The following is a 24,623-nucleotide window of genomic DNA, read 5'->3' on the forward strand; positions in this document are numbered from 1 at the left end:
ATGCCCTCGCGGACGAGTCGCGATGAAGTCAGTCAAGACGCGAAACCAGAGCGAGACCGGAAAAGACGCATGGCATGGCATGGCATCGCATGTCACGACGACGCATGACATCGCGTCGAATGATCGTCGTACACCACACGAGCGCGTCTACCTAGTGTAGTTGTGTAGGTACGGCTTGGAGGGTGAGAGAAAGTGGTGTTGATGTTTGTGTTGCGTTCGTCCCACTCCCGCCCGTTCTGCTGTGGGGGACGCTAAGAAGCAAAGCTAACAGAGTGGAGAAAAGATGAGCTAATGCACGGCCGAACCTGCCATGTGTCTAAAAATGAGTCATAGACGCTTTGCAGGGGGGACGAGGAAGGTACGAAGGTGGAAACCCAGGGATTCAAGGAAAGAGCAGTTGATGCAAGACAGCTGTCGTGGACGGTGAGTGGTCGACAGCATCTTCTCGGTTTTGTTGTACGTACCGTTTCTGATAATTGAATACACACTGTTTTGTGGTCAGTCCTAATGTGACATGGACAGTGCGCAACTAAGCGAGCGACTCTTCCCGCAGGCTCCGCCTTCAAAGGGATCCACATTGAAAGATACGTACCCTTCAACGTCCTTGGTGAGGTGGAAGGCAGTGACGGCCAAATCCAGAGAGACCCCGACTGATACACCTCGACCTCACCTCACCACCTCACCTTACCTTACCAACCCGGCCAAACTCAACGAAAAGCTTCAAGTTCTTCTTCTGCATCTATGCGGCGCCAATGTACTTCCAAGTGGACTAACCTTCACACACTTTGGCCCCGTGTTTCAGATTTCTAGCTCTCTCAAGTTCTCAACGCCGTAGTGGGTCGACGACCTCACTTCTGCATTCCCAGCATGCAGCCCAAGATGCAGCATTTCATCGACGAGTCCACCCTTTTTCCCCTTCCTTCTGCAGTAGCTCCAAGCTACCCTGTTTCCTGTGTCCTTTTGTGTCTTGCCGGGGTCAGAAGATAGACGACCGTCTTTCTCTCTTCCTCCACCTCAACATGGGATACACACTACCTTACCGTAACTACGTAGTCGAGAATACGTATCCATCCAACTTTTTCATCAGTCGTCTGGTCTCGGCCCACGATCCGTCCAAGGGACCCTGGCATCGACAGACTACAAACCCCCAAGCCGGATGCGCGCAGCTCAACCCACAGTTGCGTTGTACCGCTGCTTCTCTACCCTCCCCTCGTCAGTTGATGGGGCTAGAGACCCAGACTTGGGCCCGACGACCTACGGTCAGTCCAAGGCTGGGGCCGGGGCGAAGGCCACACGCCCTCACTCCAGTCGGCCGTCAGTCGCGCGCCGCATCACCACCACCATATCCATTGGGCTACGAGCCTCAAACCCGAGGATAAAGATGTCCTCCCCTCCCGCGCCTACTGTCCCTTTCTGTCGGCCCCTTCTCTCTCCATCCTCATCTCGTCTCCTCGTCTCCTTTGCGCTCTCGTCCTCTCATCCTCGTCTCAGTCTAAACTTATTATCAAATCGACCTTTGTTTGTTTACTATAACTCGCATTATCTGGATACCAAAACAAAAAAGTTATACACCTAGATCTCTCGGAACGCCCTGGTCTCGTTGAACGCGGCCACTTCGTCCCTGCTTCACAGCAACCCCCGTCTGCTTTTCCCATCGCAACGCAATCCTCAAACGCCAAAGAACTCCTGGAGCTGGCCTCCTCTCTCTCACGAAACACCTCTCATAATCCCATAATCCAACCAACCTACACAGTCACAATGTCCACGTATGAGATGCCCCCTGCTTCTCGCCTCACTTACACCCCCACTAACACATCATCCCACAGTCTGGCAGCGGATATGTCTTTCGACTTCATCTTCCCCTCGTGCGAGCCCTCCACGCCGCCGAGTTTCTCCTTCGACTCTTCTCTCCTCGATCTCCCCTACCACCACAACCCGGGCCACAACCGCTCCCGCTCAAATGGTTCCGTCTACTCCTTCATCTCTGCCGCAGACTCCACACCGGACTCGGTGAGCACACGCATGACAACCCCGTCTCGTGCCTCACCCCCGATCCGCCAACACGGCCCCCTCTTGCTTCCCAAGATCCGCTCCCAGGACCAAGCCATCGAGTCGCCTCCCAAGCGCATGAAGGCATCGCCAAAGCCCCGCGCCCCGGTTCCCAGACGGGCAACCCCCGTGGCCCCCACCACCAACGCCGTCTTCCGCCCGGCTCACACTCGCAGCTTCACCAACCCGGAGACCCTCACATGGAACATGCCCTCCACTTACTGCAGCCAGCCCGAGGAGCAGACTCCTTCGTCCCTTCTTTGCTCTCCCATCATCTTCGCCGATGATATGCAATCTCGCCGTGCGTCAACCTGCAGCCTTGAGGGTGTCGCCCTCGAGAAGTTCGGCTTCCCGACCTACCGTCAGATGCCCTCATACGTTCCCTCTCCTGCTCCTCAGCAGCCATCAGAGGCATACATGTTCCCCTCCTACACTCCTCGTGCGCCGTCTCCTCTCAGCCTGTCCGCCGCTGCTACTCCGGACCCGACTCCCAGCACCACTCTCATGACTTACCTCACCGGATCTAACCCTGCTCCTTCGCTGGTGCGCACCATCTCGTTCCCTCTCCGGGATCCCAACACCAAGCACTTCTGGTGGGACGTTCGCCAAATCCGCCCCTGGACAACCTTCAACGCCTCCTCCGTCCTCTCTCTCCCTGGTGCCGCCGCCCTTCTCAACTGCCCCGTTCCGGCACCTCTCCTCCCCAACCCGGCCCCAACTGCCCGCCACCCAGAGACGGAAGCCGCTCTTCACAGCATCTACGCCTCTCACTACCTCCCCAAGCTCAACGCCGCGCTCGCCATCTCTTCTCACAGACCCATGCAGCTCTCTGCTCCGGCTCCCTCTGCCACCGTCAAGCAGCCCGAGCTGCTCTTCACCGCCTCTCCCGCTGGCGAGCCCGCCTCCGCTGCCACCATCTTCGGTGGCAAGCCCACCGCTCGCGTCGTCGGCCTCGTCCGCTCCTTTGACCGCTTCAACACCGGCATGCGTGTCGAGGGCAACATCAAGCGCGTAGAGTACCTCCGCGGCCTCGCCGCCCTGCACCACGCCATGCGCGAGCACTCGTGCCGCTACGGCTTCATCCTCACAGAGATTGAGCTCGTCATCGTCCGCAACGGCAGCGAGTCCGTCCCCCACTTTGGTCACCTCGAAGTCACCTCCGTTCAGCTTGCCGCCGTCGCTGACGATGCCGACTGCGAGGTCGGCGAGATTCCTCTGACTGCCTGCCTTGCGCTCTGGGGCCTCTGCATGATGGCTGGCGACGATGCGCCTCAGCAGCAGGGCCGCAGTGCCGTGGCGCACTGGAAGACGGAGATTGGCGCACCTGCTGAGGGTACCCGACGCAAGGCGCTGCCTAGGGATGATTGGATGCCCAAGCCGCAGTTGGCTGAGAAGCGTGAGGCCAAGAGGGCGAGAGGCTGGGTCATGCCCGAGGACCCCGTCGGCAGGAAGGAGTTGGGTAAGAGAGGTGTGCGGTACGGTGCTTGCTGAGATGTTTTTTTCTGCTTTCTGCTCTTTTTTTTTGGAATTATTTGTTCGTCTGCTTTTATCTTGGCGTTTTGAAAAAGAGTCGCTTGGGCTGGTTCCAGACACTCTTTCTGGTGGGTGGATATGGGTACATAAAAAATAATTGGGATGGGACATGACTGGGAATGGATCATGACTGGATGATGGGTAAACCATGGGACATGTATTTACAAGGATTTCGGTAGCTGAGACGAGGGACTTTCACGAGTTGCATGACGAGGCATTCTTTCATAGTACAGATGCAAGTTATTTAGATGACTTGCAATTACAACCATTTTCATGTTCAACCTTCTTCTTCCGACCTTTCTCTGCTCTTGAACTTCGCTTTGTGATCATGATAATGTAAAGTCCATCAGTATCCTGTGGAAAAGTGACAGCAGCTCCAAATAGACTGTTCGAGTTCCGCGGGAGTCACAATCCGTGCGCGCGGTATTTGAAGTTTCAGACGTACTTTCTGTGCCGTAAACCTCAACCAGTAAGCGCGCTTGACGAGGCCAGACTCTGGCGGAGCAAGGATGAGGCTGGCATCGTGAACAAAGAAAAAGGGCCTCCCGTCCGCCCGGGCCAACCCGAGATCGTTGGTTTGCTAATGCGAGTTTCAGGGAGGTACTGCTTTATTTATCTTTGTCTCCTACTTAAGGGACTCTATAATTACATTATTGTCCGCAGGAGTCTTTTTCGTTTTTGATTGTCCCGTGTTTCACTGTGATTAGGGGTCCGGTGAAGATAATACCTTATATCAACATCAGTCACGAACTCCCAACTTCTCGTCGATTCTTTGCTTTATAGGACTACATACCCACAACCCCATAATGAAAGGATTCAATCACAACACATAACAGTGACTCCTAGAAAGAACCGGAATATGAAGAACACCGTAGTCGTGCTATGGAGCCTCATGGCTGTGGCATTAGCCATCCCACTCGGTAAGCAAACCGCTCTCTTCCCCTTCTCCTAAACATCACACTACAAAACAGGACCAAATGAAATTCGTGACCCATTACTGACGAAAGACACACAAAGACTCGTTGGCAGCAGATCCCGACGCGCAAATCTGCCAGGCCTTCTGCGAGGGCGCGTGCCCGGAAGGGTGGACGAAGAAGGCAAACGACACGGGCGCTGGCGCGGCGCAGGCCTGTGCTTCGGGGACGGGGGCGTGGTGCTGTCAGAGGTTTCTGCATTTTCCGCCGCAGTAGATTGGTCTTCCGTCAAGAATGTTTGTTTGGGAAGCTGTAAAGGCGTGGACTGATGATGAGATTCATGACTGGGTTGGGAGTTGAGGAGTTTTGGAGATGGGAAAAACCGCACGGGGAAAGCGGCAATGAAGGGTGTTTTGTTTGTTGATACAGATACAGATCCCCCATAAAGAAATCGAGGTCTTCAAATGTTCTTCCGTTTTTACAGATCACAGCCGTTTGAGCTGTTCCAGAGGGCCTTCTCATAGCCTCACAGCTACGAGCTTCCTCATCGCGGCTCCATCTCATTCGCCGACTTCGCTGTCCATCACCAAAAACAACTCTCCTCAACGTCGATCTCGAGCAAATACCGTCCTGATCCCTGTGACGGCAACCCATCCGATGACAACAACAGTGACAGCTATCCGGATCTCCCTGACGACGTCCACGGCAGCGGGTCCGAAGTGGATGGCGTGGATGTGGTTTATCGCGCCCGAGTGCGCTGCTGAAAGGCCGAATTGCTCCATCTTGATTTTCATTAGCTCAGTATGGTATGAGTTGAGCTGTGCGGCATGGCGTGAGAAGCTTACAGTTTTGATGGTGAGGTTGAATGGTGAGGCGAGAGAAAGGGATATGGTTGGAGTTGACTGAGTGATGGAGAACTTTTTTGTGGGGTCGTGCATTACGTCAACGAATCATGGTTGCGGTTGGGGTTCACCGTTGAAGAACTTCTGGCAGTTACGTCCCGAAGATGGCGAGACAGATTGTTGAATCCGGTTCATCTTTGGCATGCAGATTCAGAGATGGGCTTTCACTACATGAAAGAAGTTGGGAATCTTAATGACTTTTGTTGCAACCCCGCAATTCAGCTCAGGCACTGACGCCGACAACTTCTCCACTTTCTCTGCACATTGGAGCTGAAGTCTCTTCCCCAAGAAGATCTTCTTACGACAAAGGATGCTGCACCAGCCTCAACTACAAGCCGTCGCGGCGCAAGGATGAGTCCGGTCGGTGGAAAAAGGTAGAAACGCAAAAAAAATAACCCGAAGAGTGGCTTTGCCAATCGCGGTGAGGATTTGAGCCTCACGCGGGGGTCGAACCCGCAACCTTGAGATTAAGAGTCTCACGCTCTACCGATTGAGCTAGCAAGGCGGGTCATTTGAATTGTTGAAGGGTGAGCTCGGTTTGGGCTCTAGGTAGCCTTTTCCTTTGCCGCCGTGGGTGCCCTTGGAGGCCCAGCGGTCTCTTCCCCCTTGAAGCCCTGGTTCTGTATTTCTTTTCTCAGCTCGCGCGGAGATCGTCAAGTTTAGGAACCAAGAGTTGATCTGGGGGGTTTCCCTCAAGTCCGCTGTAACGTACATCTAGGTAAAGCCCGAAATTAACTCTCTAGAACTGATGAATCTGATCCTTCCGATACCCCAACTGCTGCAACACCCCCGGCGCACTTCTCTTCCCCACAAGAGCCGCCTCCATCGCCGGTGGACCGCACACAAACACCTTTGTATCCTCCTTCTTCGGCGCAACCCCGACCTCCTCCAACAACTGTTTCGTCACATATCCCTTCCGGTACGGCGAATTCGCAACAGGGTTGCTGACCGTGTACACAGCCTTGAACCTGCCGGGGAACTCCTTCTCGAATTGCTCAAATTCCTGCTTTAATAGCACATCCTGGTCCGAGTTGACGCCGAAGACGAGCGTGATGGCGGTCTTGTCTTCTGGGTTGCGGAGGATGCCCTGCGCGAGCTGGTAGATTGGCGTGATGCCTGCGCCGCCGGCGATGAGGGTGATGTGGCTGTAGCTGTTGGGCTTCCATTGGTGGCCTTTGATGGCGAGGGCGAAGAGGAGCTTTTGGCCTGGTGTGAGGGAGTGGATGTGTGTGCTCTGCTTGCCGTCTGGGTATTTCTTTACCATGAGCTCTAGGTAGCCGGTGTCATCTTGCGTTCAATTAGTATTTCATGCCCAGAGTGCAATGAGAAGGTCATTGGGTGGTTAATCTTGTTCTTACCGAGAGGTTGCACGGGCGTATAAGGCCTAGCGACGGGAAGCCACCTGCCCTCAGGCCATGACATGGTCAGGACAGCAGCTGTTCTCGAACATCAGCAACTTTCTTTCCCTTGGAGCTCATATGATCGCAAACACTCACACGTCAATGAAAGACCGCTGACCGCCTCCCTCTGTGGTAACTTGAACCGCAATCGCTTGGTGTTGTGGTTCACATCCTCCGAGCTCTCCAACGCAAGCGACACAAACGCAGGCCCCGCCCCAAACACCTTTGGCGGCGCTCCAGACTCGGCAGACGCGCTGTTCACAAACAGCCTCGAGTACGCCGCCAGGCCAATCCCTCCCGCTGCGACGGTAGCCGCAATGGTCGCCGGTCGAACACGGCGTAATGTTACTGATGCCATTCTTCAATTGACTAAAGATGATGTGTGTAGAGACGATATGCAGGTGTGCACTGATGCAAAATGATGTAAACAAAACACTTGCTAGCTAAGCTACGCTATGGAATGCTGCAGGGCGATGGTAGCTTAAAAAGGGGATGCTGAAGCTGACGTAGGAAAGCTTAGGAGGATTCGTCGGGGAGGGTGGCAGACTCGGGACCGAGGCGGGTTGGGGAAAGAACCGATGGTGGGGTTTTGCAGCCGGTATGATTTCGGTCATCCCCAAAAAGTCCGTCACCGATCGGACGATGTCAGCTTCAGCTTGCGTTTGCCGATTTTGCTCGGCAAAAGTGGGATGACCGGAATTGCTCATATGTCTGCATGCAGGTACCGAAAATCAGGAAGTCAGGTCTTCGTCAAGGAATGTTGTTCTCGATTCATTAGCGCCCCTTCTGGTATGTCTTTGGTGGTATTCAACTCTTCTGTGTGGGGTGAACAGAATCTACGTCCAAGCTGCCCTATGAGGAGTCCAGAGTGCTTTCGACATGCGGTGTTACCAGCCATGGTGCGGTGAACTCTGCCTCGCAAAGACTGGACAAGATCAGCAGGCTTTTGAAACGGGATTCACTTGGATTTGGTTCACATTGCCTCATCTTTCCTGGGATGGCTGATGGTTCCGCCCCTTTGTTGGTACGGCGCTCCGTACCTTGAGCTTCGGAACGGACTACGGTGGCGGGGCGGGGTACAGACCAGGTGTCGTCGTTCGGCTTTCAGCATTCCTTCTAACAACGAATTTGGCGTTGGCCAGAGCTTGTAAGCTACCCATCATGCTTTTTGTTGGTGCTACCTCATAAATGTATGGTAAAGATTTGGCGGTAGATGAAGAAGCCTCGATAAAGCATGTTGGCTTTTAGTTCTTTCGTATCCCCAGGTAACTTTACCAAACTACCGCTGTTGCTCATCACCAAAGTACCTATTCACTGTTTCGTATCAAAGTGCAAGGCCCAGCACCAATCGAATGACCACCGGCCAGACAGCCTGGAAGTGAAATGACGAGACTGAGAAACCAAGGTTCTTTGGCGATGCGGCCACCATCAACGAAGGGTAGGTAGTGCGATGATACAGCCCGGTCGGAGACCAATAGTGTGGTACGAAGATGTTGAGGGAATGAACAACCTTGATCAGACTCATTGAAATGAAGTTCGTGTTGAATGAGACGTACATTCTGTACTGTCGTCTCTTGAGTATAAGACTACAACTTCCTATGTGCTTAGAATGTTCCATTACCAGCCAATACCAGCATCGAAACAGCCTACAGACAAGTTTTCAGAATTTCACTAAACTCTTCACTGGTGAGTATTTGGCATAATTGAATTATGGCAAGTCGTATCGAGAATTGCTCACAAGCGGCCTAGTCTACTACCCTCAGCCAAGCAACGTCGCCAAATTACTATCCACTTCAAAATGTGCAACTGGGAAGAATTCATTCACACCTGCGATCACACGGTTCTCAGGGTCAAAAACCAATGCGAGTTCGTTCGGAACAATGGCAGGCCTTGTAAGGGTGTCGCGGCGCTTTAAGTCAGCTGGTTCCAGAGCTGGGAATGCGATGACTGCGTCATTGCAGAGGTCGGCAAAGACCACCTTCACTACTTTCACAAGCATAAAACGCATGTCCTCCCACCGACAGTCCCTAAAATATGCGAGGCAGCCTTGGAGACGGCACGCAAGGCGAAGGAAGAGCTGTTGCAGCACGGCCACGTGGGAGTTGCGACAGTAGCGGCAGCGAAAGAACAGAGGATCCTGGCGAAAATGGAGTCTGAAGCGAGAGAGAAGACTCCCACGCCTGGCAGCCACTAAGATGATGGTAGTAGCCTAGTGGGTGAGCACTTCCACGAAGACAGTGATGTTATTAGCGACAAGCAGAAAGGTCAGATAGACTTTCAAGGCTTCGGCGGGATGGTACAGACCGCTGAAAACTGCATTCTACCAATGTCGACCTTGCATCGCTAGCGAGATCTGTGTGTTGGCCTCGGATACCTTCCTAGGTAGCAACAATTCAAGACCTTGTCTTTTCCTACCTTCGCACGGTTCTTTATGTGGTTGATCCAGCAAATGACTGTGAAAAGAGACAAAAATGATTCTGAGGATAATCTATGATAGACTTCTCTCGACACTACCAGTGAACCGAGAAGCATATCTCAACCGTGAAGCTTTGTACTTAATACGTCCCTTGAAGTTCAAGAAGCCCAGGTACTCATCTCCGAAGTACAAAGCTCATTTCTCGACTCATGTGTTATCTATGTGCGGTAACATATTATGTGACTGAGTCTTCGGTTTCCCCGGTCGCTGGCCATGTTCTGCTCCAAAGATGGGTCCGCCGTCGCAAAAGACGTCGGACTAGGGGTAGATTTTTTGGCCAAAATACTGGTATTTGGTCCATAATCAATGTATGCAGCTTGTGATTAGGTAAGATGAATATGAACATCACGACGTTGATCTTCAGATCAACCAAGATGGAAACGGGATGCTATGATAACCCGCGGGGCCGGGCTAAACGAGCCGAGACGCGGCCGTGGGGCCAGCCGGCTCACGGAGCTGGTGCCGGAGCCCTGGACAGCCGAGATTCTGCCGCACCGACCAATGAAACGTTGCCCCAGGGAGCTTACTAAGGAAATTGGGGCTGAACTTAGATCAAACAGAGATGTTTTCAGCCAACATTCTTCCGCGGTGATTGAATGGCTCGATGTTTCAACAGAACCTTGTAAGCTACACGTCAAGATGTCTGTCCAGGAGTATGCGGTAAGAAACTCGTTGGATTCTTCCAATTCGAGAGATTTACTGATAGCGTTCAAAGGTCAATGAGTACACCGCCAATGCACAACCTCACTTCAACTTGTTGAGGATATTGGGTGGATGGGGCAATGTCAAGTTTGTTCTGCCACAACTCCTCAACCTTCAGCTTAACTAACATTCAGCAGTGGCCCCGGTCTTCTGTATGCATCGAAAAGTGTATGATGCATAGTCATAGCTAACATCACCACAGCATGCTCCGGAGCATGCTGGCAGGCACATCAACAGCCGCTGTCCTCGGACTCTCAGCCGCTATCGTGGGAAGCAGCATCTGGGGCACCGCCGCCCTGCCCTTCATCGTCGGTTCTTCACTAGGATTCGTACTCGGAAGCACAAGATGGTACATTGTTGCCGTGAAAGAATCCCTACTGCAGCTGGACAACTACCCCGCCATCTTGCGCCTCCACCTGATCGCCAACTTCCCCTGGAAACCGGAGCTCGGACGCCATAACCTTGATTGGTACAATGCCAGACGATTCAGCTCAACCTGGCAGATGAAGAGCATGCTCGTGGCGAGTTGGCTGACTGCCCAGCCGGCGCTGGACGAGATTCGGAGTCGGACTGAGGCTGCGCTGGTGGATAACTATCTCAGGCAAGGGGGATTCGAAGGAGAGGATCAGGCTGCCACGCCGCAGGAAAGTCGATGAACTGTTCCAGGTTCTGGTGGGGTATGAGGTGGCTGAACCAAGATAGACGGTTCGATCTCTCTACTAGAGTCTGAGAGCCTTGCAGGAGCCCTCAATAGACCAGGGATCACTCGGAGAGAGATGGAAATCCACATACAATTTTACATTCACAGAATTTGTAGAATGAGAGAATATATCGGGAAGAAATAACACTGTGAGTGGGACATGAGTTCCAAATTATATGTAATCTCTGCTTGCGGGCTACCCTGATCCGCTCCATCATCCATGGCCCGAGGTATTGAACATAATGTCTTACTTAGCCTACAGACCATAACATGGAAGCTCTCTTCTCTCCATTCACTTCTTGCTATCCGAGTCTCGAATCAAAATTCGCTTGTACCTGCGAACCGGGTGTTGACCCTTCTTGTTATTCACCTGGAGAATAACATGCCATAATGCTCCCTCAAGCCGCGAGATACTTGGCACATTGTTTGTGATCTGAACCCTCGGGCCAGTCGTGATATTCCGGAACCCCGCATCGTTGACCTCGAGATAACCGGTTGTACCAGATGGCGGTGATAGAGGGTGAATCTCGATGAGCCCCTCGAGATATCCACTAGCCCAAGCAACGGAGGCTTCCGTGTAGGCATACCACTCGAACTCGAGGTGGGTCGAGTCTTCGGGGTGATCAGGGTCGTAGGTCGCGCTGGCATCCAGAATGATTGTGTCTTTGGACGGCAGAACAACGTCCATAGCATCCAGACTGGCGGAGCCGTTCACGTTGATATTGGGCGGGTGAGTTGCGTCATCGAATCGATCCGTGACTGTCCACTGCATTCGCGCGGCAAAGTCGTCTTGGTAAGCGTCTCGCCACCGCCAAACGGTGGCGCCTGGGCTTTGATGATTCAGGCCAGACACAGAGACTGCTGTATCCATGGATGTGCCATATTCATTGATGTCCATAGCCTCCGTTACACGGCTGTATCGACCACCCCAGCCACCCCAGTCTGGGAGCCCGGCACTGTTGAGGCCGTTTTGAATCAGCCACATGAAGCTGGGCGAGTCGCCCTTCATGCCGTAGATGATCTTGGGATACACCTGTCCCAGAGGGCCGATGCGGATGTTGGGAGTCAACCAATCATCTTGCGTTTTCGTCACATTAGAAGCACCGTTATCTGCGCCGTTTATGCCGCTCCATGTGGAAGCTTGAAATTCGCGAAAGCCGTGCACGTTGACAATGTACGTGATATCTGGCCAGTTGGCCCGAATCCATGGGCCGCAATCGTCCTGGTCCGAGATCGAGTAGACCCGAAGCCTGGACCGAAGCTCGGCTGCCTCACTGGAAGCTCGTTCTGCGCTGATGAACTGTAAGGCCTGCGCTAGGGTGTTGGCTCCGCCCCAAATAGAGACGAACAACGGATCAACATCCGCTTCGAGCGCTTCGACAAGGAGTCTTGCGCCATCGCTCAACGGTTCATCGAGAGCCTGTCGGCCGTAAACCTAAAGAAGACAATTCAATGGAAAGTGATTACGATTGCCAGTCCGGGGGTCGGTCATTTACCTCTGGGCCTGATCTGACAAGTTTCAGGAGGTCTTCGGCGGGACTGAAGGTTGCGTTGGGGTGCACATGCTTGTTTAGATTGGAAACAACTTCGCCATAAGCTTTGATAATAAGCTCGATAGCCTCTGGGTGCGTTTCGTTCGGCAAGCTAACGGAAGTTGTAGCTACTAAGCCCATGGTGTCGAACTCATTCGAATAAGTCAAATAGCGAACCACAGACATCTGGTCATCAGGCTCATTAAGAATGTCCGTCAGAATGAACGTCCGAGGCTTGTGGGGAAACTGAGGCAACTTTGTCAAGTCATTGGCGGTAGTGTCTTGAGCCTCGATATTTGCAAAGAGAACTGAAGTGAATATGAACAAAAAGAAGACTTGAAATCGAGCCATTTTTGTTATTGATAACAGTTTTTGGTTGTTAGCTTGAGTCAATGCCATGGTTGCGATCTGAATTTATACATTTTTATATGTCTCCTAGCGAGTGCTATCATAAGCGCTTAAGATGGCTCAATGTGGAAGAACAATCATAAATAGACATGATAAGCACCTACTAGGCCGCTTTTACGGGGTGAGTGAAGTCCCGGCATCTTACCTTCAACCATTAGTGTAATGTGTTGTGACCTACTGTGGGCATGGATCATACCCCGCATCCCCAGGATGGGATCTGAGGTTCAATGGCCAAGTGCAATGCCTATACGCGGAAGACGCAGACGTCTTGTGGAAGGGGAAATTCTGACATGGGTTACATTCACCCCCAGGAGGCATATCGAGATCAACGCCGCAGCAGTTGGCGAGTGTTTAAGGACATCAAAATCGTATTCAGTCTGGCCAATTGACGAATCGCTTGATTTTCGCATCCTCAGTATGATCCACAAGACCAAACCAGGTAGAACTAGCCCCTCTGATTGCCACCATCACGATGATTGTTCAGCAATCATTCTTGCACCAAACTCTCGAGTTCTCATACCTGCCTCTTCCGCATTTCCATCTTTGGAGCCGATGCGAAGTCATGTGGTCCAAGCTGAATCTGGTCAGAAGCCTCTGCAATCTGCCCCATGACTTGAACGTCCATCATAGGCGCAGGCCATACTCCACCCAAGAAGGACATTCTAAGCCTTTGACATAAGCGATTCCCGAGGTGTCATGTACCCTTTCAACGCGGGCCTTTCCCAAACAACCCTCGTCTCCTGCCGTTCGATCCATCTTCTATTCTCATTAGAAAGTCTTATCTAAGAATCCCAACTGATCCTGGGTAGAATAATCCTTACCTACCTAAGGGTATGCGTGGCTACCTTAGTTAGGTTCGCTGCATGTAGCCCAGATACTCGGCGTCCTGATCAGAGGAGTCCTGAGTTTGGCGCACTACTTCATTAAAATGCAATTTCTTCGCCCAAAGCCGAAAGGCTTCCTGGCTTCTATATCAGTCGGAGGTTCTGGGCAGAATTGGTGTTGATGTTTCCCTCATTCTGAAATGTAGACAAGACTTTGTGGGTAAGCTTGGACAAAACTTCTGGGTGAGAGGCCAAGGAATACGTGACTGCTGAAAGTGCGGTTGCCTAGAAGCTGCGACTGCGCATCAAAGTCATCACCAAGACAAAAGATGGGTTCCATCGCAGGCATCGTTCCGAGCTCCAATGAGGTTCTGCTATGCTCGTTTGATAGTATGGCATATTCTGAGGCTCCCAAAGCCCCATTATCTCCTCCTTCATCCATGCCAGTGCTCATGTACAGGTGCAGGCTGGGCGAGTAATTAGATGGCGGCGGACACGCATATTCTTCATCGACTCAAGGTCAAGGTTGAGTGAGCACAATTGCGGTATCACTCGATGGTTGATTGAGGTGGAAACGGCGAAGCGTGCGAGTTGGTGTTGACTCCAATGCCCTTCAACAAGTTCAACACAACATTCCCGCGAATTTCTGCTCCTCGAGGCTCTTTCTATCTTCTGCTAGTTTGCCGCTAGTCCACTGCGTTGGGCTGCCTAAATTATGCCCGCGGTACACGCTACTTTGGCTTGAGATGTACATATAGTTGAGAGATTCTCTCCTTAGGTAGATGACTTCTGTGACGCTGGACCTCAATCACAAGGTATATTCTCTGGAGACAAGATATTCATCGCCGAACGTACCTTCCTTCTGATGAAGACGTGCCTGCCTGAAGTAGTCCGCCCTTGATGGATCAGGCAGAGCCGACCACAGCCACAAAGCTTTCATCCGATAATCTTCCAGCCACACATGGACCTGGATACACACGGGAGAAAGCCCATATATACCCCCTCAATTCCATTCCAGTCACCAGCCAGCAGGCGCCCGTCTAGGTCGACGGGTCAGGTCAAACTGGCTGGTTTGTGGAGTGGTTTGAGGTCAACATTCAATTCTACGCCAACCAGCCTACTCGACGACAGGCTTAGCGAGTACCCGAGTTCGAATCCCAGCATGAGCACCAGAGATGTAGCCCCCAATTCAGCACCGGGGGGTGAACTCTTTTTGGGACCTTCCTGGTCTGATGCTAATATGAACTATACTATTTTAACCCCTATGGCCTACTTATTGACATGGACGCAGGCCACTTCAGATGGAAAGGAGGGCATTCTAGGCACCACATGGACGAACGACACCGAGCATGCCTAGATAATTGGGCGGTAAGACCTGATGACTGTATCATTTATGAGCCGCCAGCCAAGCCCCTTCTTGAGAGGACCCTGGCTGTTAGTCTAGATAGGCCCCGATACTTCCCAGCTAGGAGTGGATCGATCGACCAAGGTAACATTGGAGGAGGCCGTGGACTCTTGTACACTGCATGAGGTAAAATTCCGGCATTAGGTCATCTCTCAACCGAATTTGGAAGCGTGATATGTTTTGGGGTGATTTGCTATCATCTTAGCTAGTGACCGCTCTTTCCAAGATGATTCTCCAAGGTGAATGACATCTGTCCCATGTAAGAGCCATTCCAGTCATCGACGTGCAGGTCCGGGAACGGGTTCGCCTCCAGATTTGACTCGAAGCAGGGCCAGCTATCAGATGTCGGTTGTTGTAGGGGTAGAGTGATGGTAGTCTCAGCCGGTACGGCAGTACATGCGACACCCTTCTTCGCCTTGATGTAGGCCTCTGCTATGCGGTAGAGGGCCCGACATAGCTCATATTGCTTCTTGCAGGATTCCACCAAGCCACTTAGGCGCTCGCTGATCTCCAGTGAGGAGCGCATCAGGTTCAGATCTTGATCGTCCGAGTTCCTGATGCAGTGGAGAAAGGTGATAATGTATGGCGTATATGAGGAATAGAGCTGTGTCCTGCTTGAGAATTAGCTGACAGTCCTTGATCTTTGAGACGAAGAGAAGTAGCTTACCAGACGGCATAAGTGAATAGAGAGGCATAGCCTCCCGAAGCGGACCGGGGGTATGCGGTTGCATGGGCAGTCAAGCCTTTCCTGGCTGCTTCGAAGCATTCCTCCGTGATGGCGCTGGCTGCATTCGAGCTGCTTGCCCCACGATGTATGAGTGTTAGAATGGAATAATAAACGACCTCGAGCGCATCAAACGTGAACTGAAACAGTTCCACTCGGTATGCGAGGGAATAGTCGACGCTGCGCCATGATTCATACCACGTCGCTAGACGCTTTGCAAGATGGGCTGCCACGGCCCGCCTCTCCTCCCCCGTAGACCGGGATGCTGCAGGAGAGTAAAGCTTCTCGTAGATCTTGCATTGTATTCTCCCAAATTCGATGAAGGCGGAGAATGAGGTATCCCAGGGCTTCCTCTCCGGTGTTTGAATGATTTCGAATGGCTCAACGTCGACATCAATGTCTTGTATAACTGGCGCTTTTCCTTGTGTGAGGGTCAATCCCCGGTCTGCGAAGTATACGTGCCAGAAGAGCCGTCGTGCCCGCCGCGCTTCTTGGTTCGGTAACGCAGCCAACTTTCCCCTTCGATGATAACCCAATGCTAGGACGTGTCGGGCGGCAGCGGACATGAGGCTCCATTGTAGCGGCAAGTTGCCATCCTGCTGTGCCTTTAGACACTACGTGCCCGAAACTCGAGTCAGTTCACATGGTCTACCGTCTCGAAAATCCAACACGGACCAGACGCGCGCTTTACTGACCGCTATGGATAATATGAGGGTATGCTCGAATGTAGGTACCGCCATCACTTCGTAAGTCTCGACTCCAGCCTTGAAGTTGGAGTTGCACATAGTGTACAAACGGTTGGCTTCTTCCGGACTGAATTCGGGATTTGACTCGAAATCAATGTCCCTGAGGAGCACCGATAGAAAGCCATTCAGCAAGGTGACTTCTCCAATCGTTACTGGCTCTACAGAGAAATACACCCTGCGACAGAGTTCTTCGACTTGAATGCGATTTTCGACTGCGTAGAATAGGAACAAGATGGAGTGATCTGCTTTTGAAGATGGCTTAGCTTCTCTGCTGAGATTCAAAGCTAGCTTGGGATGACTTACGGCTCACAGTCCGAAGAAGACGAATCACGAACTCGGATGGTGGAAGCTGCAACTCTGCCCCTTTTGTTGAATGAGGCTGGCGAATCTTCCGGTTCGATCGCGATTCTACTGGGGTTTCTTGTCGTTGACATATCCCCCGTAACGTTGCAAGTTCGTCAATCACGCCTGGGGTCTGCGCCTCTTCAAGTCGGAGCTCCTCTATCTGGCTCGCAAGTAGAGTCTGTTGTCTGAATGAAGATTCGCCCTCATACGAGACGTGGTGGTCTTCCCACAGACAGTGATGTGAGACTGCATCATCCTCGATGGTCGGGATTGTATTTGGCGTAGAAATTGACGTCGCCCTATTGCCGTGCTGGTCATTTTGATTTCTGAGAGATTCTTCGACGGCTTTCAATCTCTCATGCAGTTGATGAATTGTCGGCGCACCAGGACTTTGGCTGCGGCTGAAATGTCAGCTCAAACCCAAAATCACTCGGTGACGGCGCCATCTGTCACCCGTACCTTTCGACCCTCTCAACGGTTGGCCGCTGTGCAGTGTGTCGCCCTGCCGGTCGGCATGGAATTTTCGATGTGACGCAGTTGGAACAAGGAACCTCTCGATTGCAGCGTGTCTAGAATTCTACTCGTCAGTCCGGCGATTTCGAATACTAAGCGAAAGGGAGCGCGGAGGCGATGGCGCGGAACGCGTGCCGCGGACCAGGTCCGGAAGGTCTCGGCCGGCTATTGACGACAGGGGACTCGGACATAGAATTATAAATACCTTACGGATCCGACAGTTGTGGCACTAGAGTGGGATACCGGTAGTTAGCATACTCGACCGCCAGGCGCGGATTCCGAAAGGGAAGGCATACAGCTCTAGGAATGACGCTTGTTTTGGGTGTATGCGGCTCCGGGTCCATGATGTGATAGAAAACCCACGTCGTCGGATTACAAGTAATAATGATGCCCTCTCAACGACTGCCCTTGGACTACTAGGTCGGGCTGAGATTCCGTACGGCTACAGCTTCCCTTTTGCTTACGGGTTCTTCGAGCCTTTTTGTTTTTGTGAGCCGCGGAATCCGTGGGACTCGCGGGGACGCACGGGCTTGGGTTGGGAGAACCAAGGCAGGGGTAGCTGTTTAGACTCTAATAGGTTAAGCCCGGCCAGTGCAGCTTTGTATGTAAAGAGCGGACATTCCGCTACCTTAGCAGGACAGCACAAGCTTTTCAGAGAGATGTTATGCTTACAGGTCGGAAGCGAGACCGAAAATCAGTGATGATTTGTCAGTTTTCCAGCTACGTCTGGTAGAAACTCGGCGGATGATATCCCAACTCGACCACTGACGCTAAGAAAAGAGGCCAGGGTATGTAGAGTTTTCGTACCGTTGGATCTACGGATACACGTACATTATTATTTTCAGTCCCCTGTTTCAATCTTCGCAAGGCCCCATCATCCAAGATATCAAAGTCGCGTGAAACCCGCAATCCCGACTGAACAATGAACGTCAGTAAGACGGAGTTAATATACCGCCGAAATGTTTTGAAATCGCCGATGATACATCGTAAATCCCGTGTGAGCGCAAACCTCCCTTTGCGGAACGCTTACCTGATGTGGAATACGTCGAATTACCTAAGGTAAGTGTCTCGTACGCTCTATCAATGAGGGGTGGGTTAGGCGGAGTGCATCGAAGTTCAATCTAACCTGTCATCATACGGGCTTTACTGGGAGTTATGTCCGGTCTAGCTGCAACAATCCCTGCAGGTACACCACAAGCAGACTTCGAAGACCAGAGCAAGCCAAGCTTCGAAAAGCACCCCATGCCCCGACATTTGTACGTCTGCAAGTTATACTACGGATAGATCTATCGAGCAAGAACCAAGTACTGTTTCCCCCCTCCCTTGCGAGGATTTTCTTTGTAAAAACTTTGAAGACACGACCATGCAACCAGAGTTGCACCCCTCTCGGCACCACGAGCAAGTCTACGGGCTGGCTTCAGGACAGTTCCGTGGGTTCATACGGTAGTTCGGAAACCGGATCCCGGGGCGCTTATTCGGCATGGGTCACGTAGTCTCTGCACTTACCTATCTCTCCAAAATTGATGAAGACAAAAAGCTTCTTCAAGTAAGAATACGTACTCAGGAAATCCGTCATGTTCGCCGTGCATGTTGAGTTTACGCAATACTGGACACTCGATATGGGTTGCCGTATTCATCAAGGTACTCACTGGCTCTTACCAGCGGCGGCCTCAGCAGCGGCAAACAAGTGGACGAATTCATGTACATGTAGTAAACCCATAGCGGCCTTGAGTCATACCATGTATTCGACTCTTGAATACTTGAAGCTGAGGATGATGACATTGATTTGTTATGGTTCATAATGGAAGACTATGATGTACGAGTTTGGAGCTATGTTTGGAGGCAAACTATAAATAGCTTGGCCGCCTCAAGAATGATCACGAATCGAAGTGTGTTGATTCGGCGTCTTGATGCTAGATCAAAAACAACTTCAGATGTGTGTATCTCAATAACCTTGCAAGCAACTACCATGGTACTGTGTACTTGACCCGAGCCACTGGTAAGTCTGCCTTCGTAGGAGCGACAGGTACTGCATTGACGGTAAGAGATGCTCATGCCACGTGCCGGCACAATGCAAAACACTCCCTTCAAATTTCGTGTAAGCCATCCTCGGGCTAATTACATATAGACGACCAGAACCTCGGCTACACTAGAATAGTCCTTGTCGCTCGTGTAGTGGGCAAATAGGGAACCATGCATCGGAATTATGTTGCTATCAGAGGATAAGATCTCATTCGCCTGGTCAATCTGTAAAGCTTGCATCTGTAGGCAACTGACTATCCACACATGCAGCTGTCACCTATTTAAGTTCACGGTCCGGGGACCCAGAAAACTGTCGCTAGGATCGCATGTGCGTACAACCACGGGGAGATTATTACTGGTTCTGTCCTAGGCCGACGCATCAACGTGGAACAAGGCGGCGCGCTACCAGGCTCCTCAGGGATTGTATGGTCACTTCTTTGCCCGCGGATTGTCGGTCTCGCGATATGGGATTTGTCATTATCATGAGTGGAATACATTTCCTCATTGGGACCTCTCGCCGAGAAAATGAGCGTAGTGTGCAAGGTCATTGGCTTGATGAGTAATGTTTAGAATATCTAAATACCTGTGGGTAGCACAACGTCTATTCTACACTACGAATGACCCGTACATGGCCCATAATCGCCGAGTTCATGACTAGAGAAAGCTAAACGCGATGGCCAAGCCAGCGAAGACAAGGCCAGAGGCCTTGGCAGTGACCGAGACGGCATCATTAGGTGTCTGAGACGGCGAACTGCTACTTTGAGCTGCTGTCGGGGTAGAAGTTGACGACCCTGTCGGGGACGTTGAGGCTGTCGCCGACGCACCGGATCTCGTTGCCGTTGCCGAAGCGCTTCCCGAGGGTCCCGCACTGGAGCCCGACCCATCCCCGTTATCGTTGATGATTGAATCCCAGGACGGGAATGTGGTGCCGGGACACGCGGCGACGCACTCATACGTGTTCTTGTAGACGCTGGGATCCTGGCTCGTCGTGTTCCTCTCGTCAAAGTACTTGTCGTTGCAGTTGCGTGCGCACGCGTACGCTGTGCACGGGATGCGATCCATGTCGCCCAGCGTGGAGCCACCGAGCTCCGTCTTGCCCCATTCTCCCGTTCCGCCCGAGAAGGAAAAGTCGTTGCTGTATTCGAAGCCCGAGGGTCCGTCCTTGGTCGGATCCGAGTTCCACTCCATCGTTGTGATCTTGAAATCGGAGCCGTCAGGGATCGCGTCGGCAGGGATCTTCACCTTCACAGAGGTGACGTCGATCTTTGTCCCGTTGGCCAGGAGGCATACGGGGCCGGTGCCCCATCCCGGTGGGGTGGTTGAGAGGTAGAGGTTGTAGTTGGTGAAACCGGCGTCGAAAGATTTGCTTCCGGATGCGATGTCGTTTTTGATGGTGACTTCGACGTCGGTGTCGGCCTTGACCGTGGTTGGGATGCTAATGCGGTCAAACGCTAAGGCACGCGACGCGCCTACCAGCAAAACGCCCAATGGGCAGAGGAATGTTGATGTGATCATGTTTGAGGCGTCGAGAGACTGGTCGTGGAATTGTAGCGAGCGACTGACGAAGAAACGCCGATTGAACAGAAGATGAGTATTACAAGGAAACTTATGATCTATGAAGACGAGAAGATATTTTTTAGAATAGAACGGCACGCATCAGAACACAATGTTGTTGGCGATGACTGAGAATTTTCCGAAGGATTCATATTTGCCCCTGATCCTCAGCACCAGCAAACGGGAGCCAATGCGGCCGAGATTGGCTCAGTAGACTAGTACTGATCGATGTTAGCGAGCGGCACAGGCTCGTCATTTTAAGCTTGAACAGGCGGCTAAGACGGCAAATTAGATGCTGCTGCCTGGGACAATAGTCAGCCGAGAAATGCGACGATGATTGTGTAGTATGGAAATCTGAAAAGCAAACAGGAAAAGCAAACAAAGTAGAAATTTGGCCAGGAAAATAAGCTTTGCCATGGCGCTTACATCACGCCTGAAAGCTTACCTCAGTGTCTCCCAAGCCTCTCGCGCGTTGACGGGAAGTTCGAGCCTACCTTAGGTCGACAACTCATGAATCACTGCGGACTAATCCTCTTAGTCGACTCTCATCCAGTATCTCGGCTTCTACCAGTCTACCCGTCTCTTTCACTTCGCCATCTGAAAGCTCATACCGAGCAATGGTCGGCACATTGTTGACGTTCCACTTGGTGCGAAACACATTTGTAGGGACCCTCCACCTGGTTTGCCACTAATATTTAGCGGATGATCGCCCCGACAAATTGCAAAGGTCAAGCTTTCAGCTACTCACTCAGGCCGCTGCCCTACTTCGACGAAGGCCATTTCGGGCGCGCTTGAAGGCGAGAAGGCGGCTATGATGTGAGGGAGTGCGGCTCGGACATCTGGGCACCATGACTCTCCCGTATCAGGATGGTCTGACGTGGTGAATGTGATGAAAAAGGGAGCTGTGGAATTCGTTGTATACCGCCCTAGGGCGCTCGCATCCTCCGGAAGCTTGAACTCGGGAATAATCGGCATATCTGCGGAAGATGACCGACACGTTCGATCTAGGCTGTTAATCTGCTAGGGACGTTTTCAAATCCTTAAAATAGTAGCCAGCCTTGGAGAAGTACACTAAGGTTGAAAAGATCATCTAGACAGACTAACAGAGATCAAGCGGACATATAAGTTAAGCTGCACCTACACTAACCAGACTCCCGGGTCCAGGCGACATGACGCGATGCTTATCCACTATTGTGTGTCCGGCCAGGCCCCCCGATTGCCCCCGAAACCGGCCGAATCTGAGCTGCATCCATCGCGCCGGGACTTTCGAAGTTGGACCCGCCGGATACCGGCATGACCGGCAAATGTAGTCGTGTTCTGCCGGCTTTGACGCAATGAAATGAAGCTAGGGAGAACCAGTTTGAGCATGAGTCTCATAGAGTATTCCCAGTATCGATCTTGAAGGTTTTCTAGTGCAGAGTTACCTGCCTTCTTTCAAACCTATGAGCCTAGTGAAGCAACAACGATGCGGAACCCGTTCCCTCTCCAGAATCCGGTCGGTTCGAGGCTACCCCGATAGGTACAATTTGCCTTCAACTTTGGGCTTGAGAAGCATCCACCTCTCAGCAATCTTCGGATATGATCCGAGGCATCCAGGGACTCTCGTCCATCACCCCGCCAAGGATAATGGAAAGCTGGCGTCGCCATGTCCTCGCCCCAGAGAGTTGAGCACCACTCCCATACATGCCCCGCCATATCGTAACAGCCGTACGGTGAGCGCCCCTTTGGGAAGAGACCAACAGCACAGGTCGTATTGAAGCCAGTCTCGTCGCCATTGGCAGCATCTTCCTGCCAATTCGAACCCCAAGGGAAAGTCAATCCTTCAGTGCCCGTCTCATCATGGCCACCCTTGGCCGCGCGCTCCCATTCTGGCTCTGACGGGAGTCTCACGTACTCACTTGGACTGATCTTTTCCTCCTTTCTCCACCTTTCTGTGAGCCATTGGCAGTAAGCCCTCGCGTCATGCCATGTAAGGTCGGTCGCTGGTGCATTTAATCTCTCCGGGTCCTCGCCATCAGGACTAATCCAGTAGCGGCCGGTATCTCTCACAAAAGCACCATAATCTCTGTTCACGACAGGATAGAGTCCGATGCGAAACCTCTCGAGTGAGATCCTATACAAAGGCTGCGAGTTAGGATGGCTTTCAGAGCCCATCGTGAAGCTTCCTGCGGGAACCTCTACGAGGCCAGTCAGATCTCGTGGGTCGCCATATCGTGACAGTACGCGACCAGCTTTCTCGCGCTCGCCAGCCGACAAGTTTCCCTTCTCGACGACTTGCAGAACCAGTTCTTTGACCTTGCTCTCGACTTCGGCGGATAACGGAATGAGATCAGCCACAAGTAAGGCGGCGCGCTCACATGTGGCGTCAGCTGGTGTGCCTTCGAGGAGCCCGTCGACAAGGGCGGCAGACTTGGGTGAGGAGCTGAGACGCAACAGAAAGCTCCTCAAGACATGCTTTGAAGCATGAGGTTGATCACGGAAGAGTTTGACAGCAACTCGAGGTGCCAGACCAGCTAGGTGCCGTGCAGCTAGCAGCCGTTCCACGGCCAGGCTTTGTGAGGCAGGGTTGAGCTGACTCGAGGTCAATGATGTCTCAGTCGGGCTGACAGTCAGTGACCCGTGTGTTATCAGCTTGTATGCCCTTTCTGCTAGGAGTGCTGCAGCACCTGGCTGCGAGTAGGTGGACGAAAGCCACGCATCTAGTAACTCCTCGGCACAGTTCCCAGAGTGGTTGGCTTGGATCGCAAGAGCGAACAAGGCTGGGTTCGACGCGGCTTCACCCATGCCAGTTGTTATGTGAGTCGACGGTTCAAGGTTCAGATGCAAACGCACTATCTCCCGTCTTTGACACTCTAGCAAAGGAAGCAGATCGTGACGGACGATCTCGGCTGGGATACTCAAACGGTCAAGCATGCCTGCGTCGCCAAGCAAAAGCAGCTTGGTGAAGGTTCGCTCTCGCAGTAGGGGGAGTATTCTTGCCAGAATAAAGATCGACTCGTCTCCTGCATTCTGGAGATCATCGAGGATGATAAGAAGATGCTCATGTCGAGGGTCAGATGCGCTGAGAAGTTTCGGAATCGTGACCTCAGCCAAATGTTCCAGATCTTCGATGGCACTCAATGAAAAATAGCAGGGAAACAGTCTGGCAGTGCCCCAGTACTCTTCCTTGATATCACCAAGGTCGTTGCGAGACAATGGTCGCGTATTGCTGAGTCCAGAGGAAGCTAGGCCGTAGGAGAGGTGCTTGGCGAACGTAGTTTTCCCGCTTCCACTGGGTCCCGTCAAGAGCAAGATGGAGTTGTCGCGGACTAGCTCCAGAACAGAGAAATGAATCGGATTTTCCGGTTCCTCCCCGGCCTTGCCCTTCCGCAGGCCCTGGGCGGCTTTGTCTTCGAAAGTGTATCGCGCGAGTAGTGGGATGTAACCGTTCGATAAATCGAGAGTCGTACCATTTGATAGAACTAGGAGTGGCTCAGCGCCATACCTCTTAGCCGCCGCTTGCAAGTCGTCGATGGATATTGAGGAGCTCATTGCAAACTTGACAGACTAAAGGCATTGATCAAGAAAGTGTCAGGCTGACGGATGAAGCGCAGTCGGCGACATCGGCTGGCTTATGTACCGTGGCGTTACATGAGTGGATCCGAGTCTTCGGGTCCGTTGCGGAGGTTCCGCAGAAGGAGCTTACAGCTGAATGGTTCCAGGAAGGGTGCATCGAAAACTTTGGGCTACTGACTGCAATGGCTTCAAACACGTCTTTGTCGTGAAGAGGATCCAGTGGAAGGATTCACTCTAGCCCTCGACTACATGTATACACAAATGTTACCACAAAGAGACTAAGGCTTTTGAAACTTCCCATTAATCCTGCATAATTTCC

At 52.2% G+C, this 24,623-nt stretch overlaps 8 protein-coding genes across 8 annotated transcripts; 2 read left to right on the plus strand and 6 right to left on the minus strand.

Annotated features, from left to right (window-relative positions):
• The first annotated feature begins 668 nt into the window (after nucleotides 1–668).
• On the plus strand, nucleotides 669–3,815 carry HER10_EVM0012333 (uncharacterized protein). The gene is made up of 2 exons (XM_035481730.1): nucleotides 669–1,766; nucleotides 1,827–3,815. Exons 1-2 carry the CDS (start codon nucleotides 1,759–1,761, stop codon nucleotides 3,538–3,540), a joined length of 1,722 nt encoding a protein of 573 aa, XP_035331047.1. The 5' UTR covers nucleotides 669–1,758; the 3' UTR covers nucleotides 3,541–3,815.
• A 2,086-nt stretch (nucleotides 3,816–5,901) lies between these two features.
• On the minus strand, nucleotides 5,902–7,308 carry HER10_EVM0010741 (oxidoreductase NAD-binding domain-containing protein). The gene is made up of 3 exons (XM_035480192.1): nucleotides 6,895–7,308; nucleotides 6,757–6,834; nucleotides 5,902–6,685 (listed from the first exon to the last, which is right to left on the minus strand). The coding sequence occupies exons 1-3, from the start codon at nucleotides 7,154–7,156 to the stop codon at nucleotides 6,138–6,140; spliced, it is 888 nt and encodes a 295-aa protein (XP_035330960.1). The 5' UTR covers nucleotides 7,157–7,308; the 3' UTR covers nucleotides 5,902–6,137.
• A 2,550-nt stretch (nucleotides 7,309–9,858) lies between these two features.
• HER10_EVM0003721 (uncharacterized protein) lies at nucleotides 9,859–10,632 on the plus strand (the record flags this gene model as incomplete). The annotated part of the gene is made up of 4 exons (XM_035482936.1): nucleotides 9,859–9,934; nucleotides 9,990–10,063; nucleotides 10,114–10,128; nucleotides 10,179–10,632. Exons 1-4 carry the CDS (start codon nucleotides 9,914–9,916, stop codon nucleotides 10,630–10,632), a joined length of 564 nt encoding a protein of 187 aa, XP_035330564.1. The 5' UTR covers nucleotides 9,859–9,913.
• A 336-nt stretch (nucleotides 10,633–10,968) lies between these two features.
• Nucleotides 10,969–12,607, minus strand: HER10_EVM0013315 (uncharacterized protein; the record flags this gene model as incomplete). Its single annotated transcript, XM_035482677.1, has 2 exons — nucleotides 10,969–12,111; nucleotides 12,173–12,607. The coding sequence occupies 2 exons, from the start codon at nucleotides 12,605–12,607 to the stop codon at nucleotides 10,969–10,971; spliced, it is 1,578 nt and encodes a 525-aa protein (XP_035331108.1).
• Nucleotides 12,608–15,050: 2,443 nt separating this feature from the next.
• HER10_EVM0007998 (uncharacterized protein) lies at nucleotides 15,051–17,517 on the minus strand (the record flags this gene model as incomplete). The annotated part of the gene is made up of 6 exons (XM_035477536.1): nucleotides 15,051–15,456; nucleotides 15,513–16,183; nucleotides 16,265–16,557; nucleotides 16,619–17,049; nucleotides 17,120–17,229; nucleotides 17,470–17,517. 6 exons carry the CDS (start codon nucleotides 17,515–17,517, stop codon nucleotides 15,051–15,053), a joined length of 1,959 nt encoding a protein of 652 aa, XP_035330816.1.
• Nucleotides 17,518–19,849: 2,332 nt separating this feature from the next.
• On the minus strand, nucleotides 19,850–20,710 carry HER10_EVM0001148 (uncharacterized protein; the record flags this gene model as incomplete). Its single annotated transcript, XM_035470904.1, has 2 exons — nucleotides 19,850–19,962; nucleotides 20,020–20,710. 2 exons carry the CDS (start codon nucleotides 20,708–20,710, stop codon nucleotides 19,850–19,852), a joined length of 804 nt encoding a protein of 267 aa, XP_035330404.1.
• A 547-nt stretch (nucleotides 20,711–21,257) lies between these two features.
• HER10_EVM0008904 (uncharacterized protein) lies at nucleotides 21,258–21,724 on the minus strand (the record flags this gene model as incomplete). Its single annotated transcript, XM_035478410.1, has 2 exons — nucleotides 21,258–21,426; nucleotides 21,498–21,724. 2 exons carry the CDS (start codon nucleotides 21,722–21,724, stop codon nucleotides 21,258–21,260), a joined length of 396 nt encoding a protein of 131 aa, XP_035330871.1.
• Nucleotides 21,725–22,189: 465 nt separating this feature from the next.
• Nucleotides 22,190–24,280, minus strand: HER10_EVM0004936 (serine/threonine protein kinase; the record flags this gene model as incomplete). Its single annotated transcript, XM_035474563.1, has 2 exons — nucleotides 22,190–23,011; nucleotides 23,147–24,280. The coding sequence occupies 2 exons, from the start codon at nucleotides 24,278–24,280 to the stop codon at nucleotides 22,190–22,192; spliced, it is 1,956 nt and encodes a 651-aa protein (XP_035330632.1).
• Between the last annotated feature and the right edge of the window lie 343 nt (nucleotides 24,281–24,623).

The sequence above is a fragment of the Colletotrichum scovillei genome, assembly GCF_011075155.1.
Source record: "Colletotrichum scovillei strain TJNH1 chromosome Unknown Contig00008, whole genome shotgun sequence".
NCBI lineage: Eukaryota > Fungi > Ascomycota > Sordariomycetes > Glomerellales > Glomerellaceae > Colletotrichum > Colletotrichum scovillei.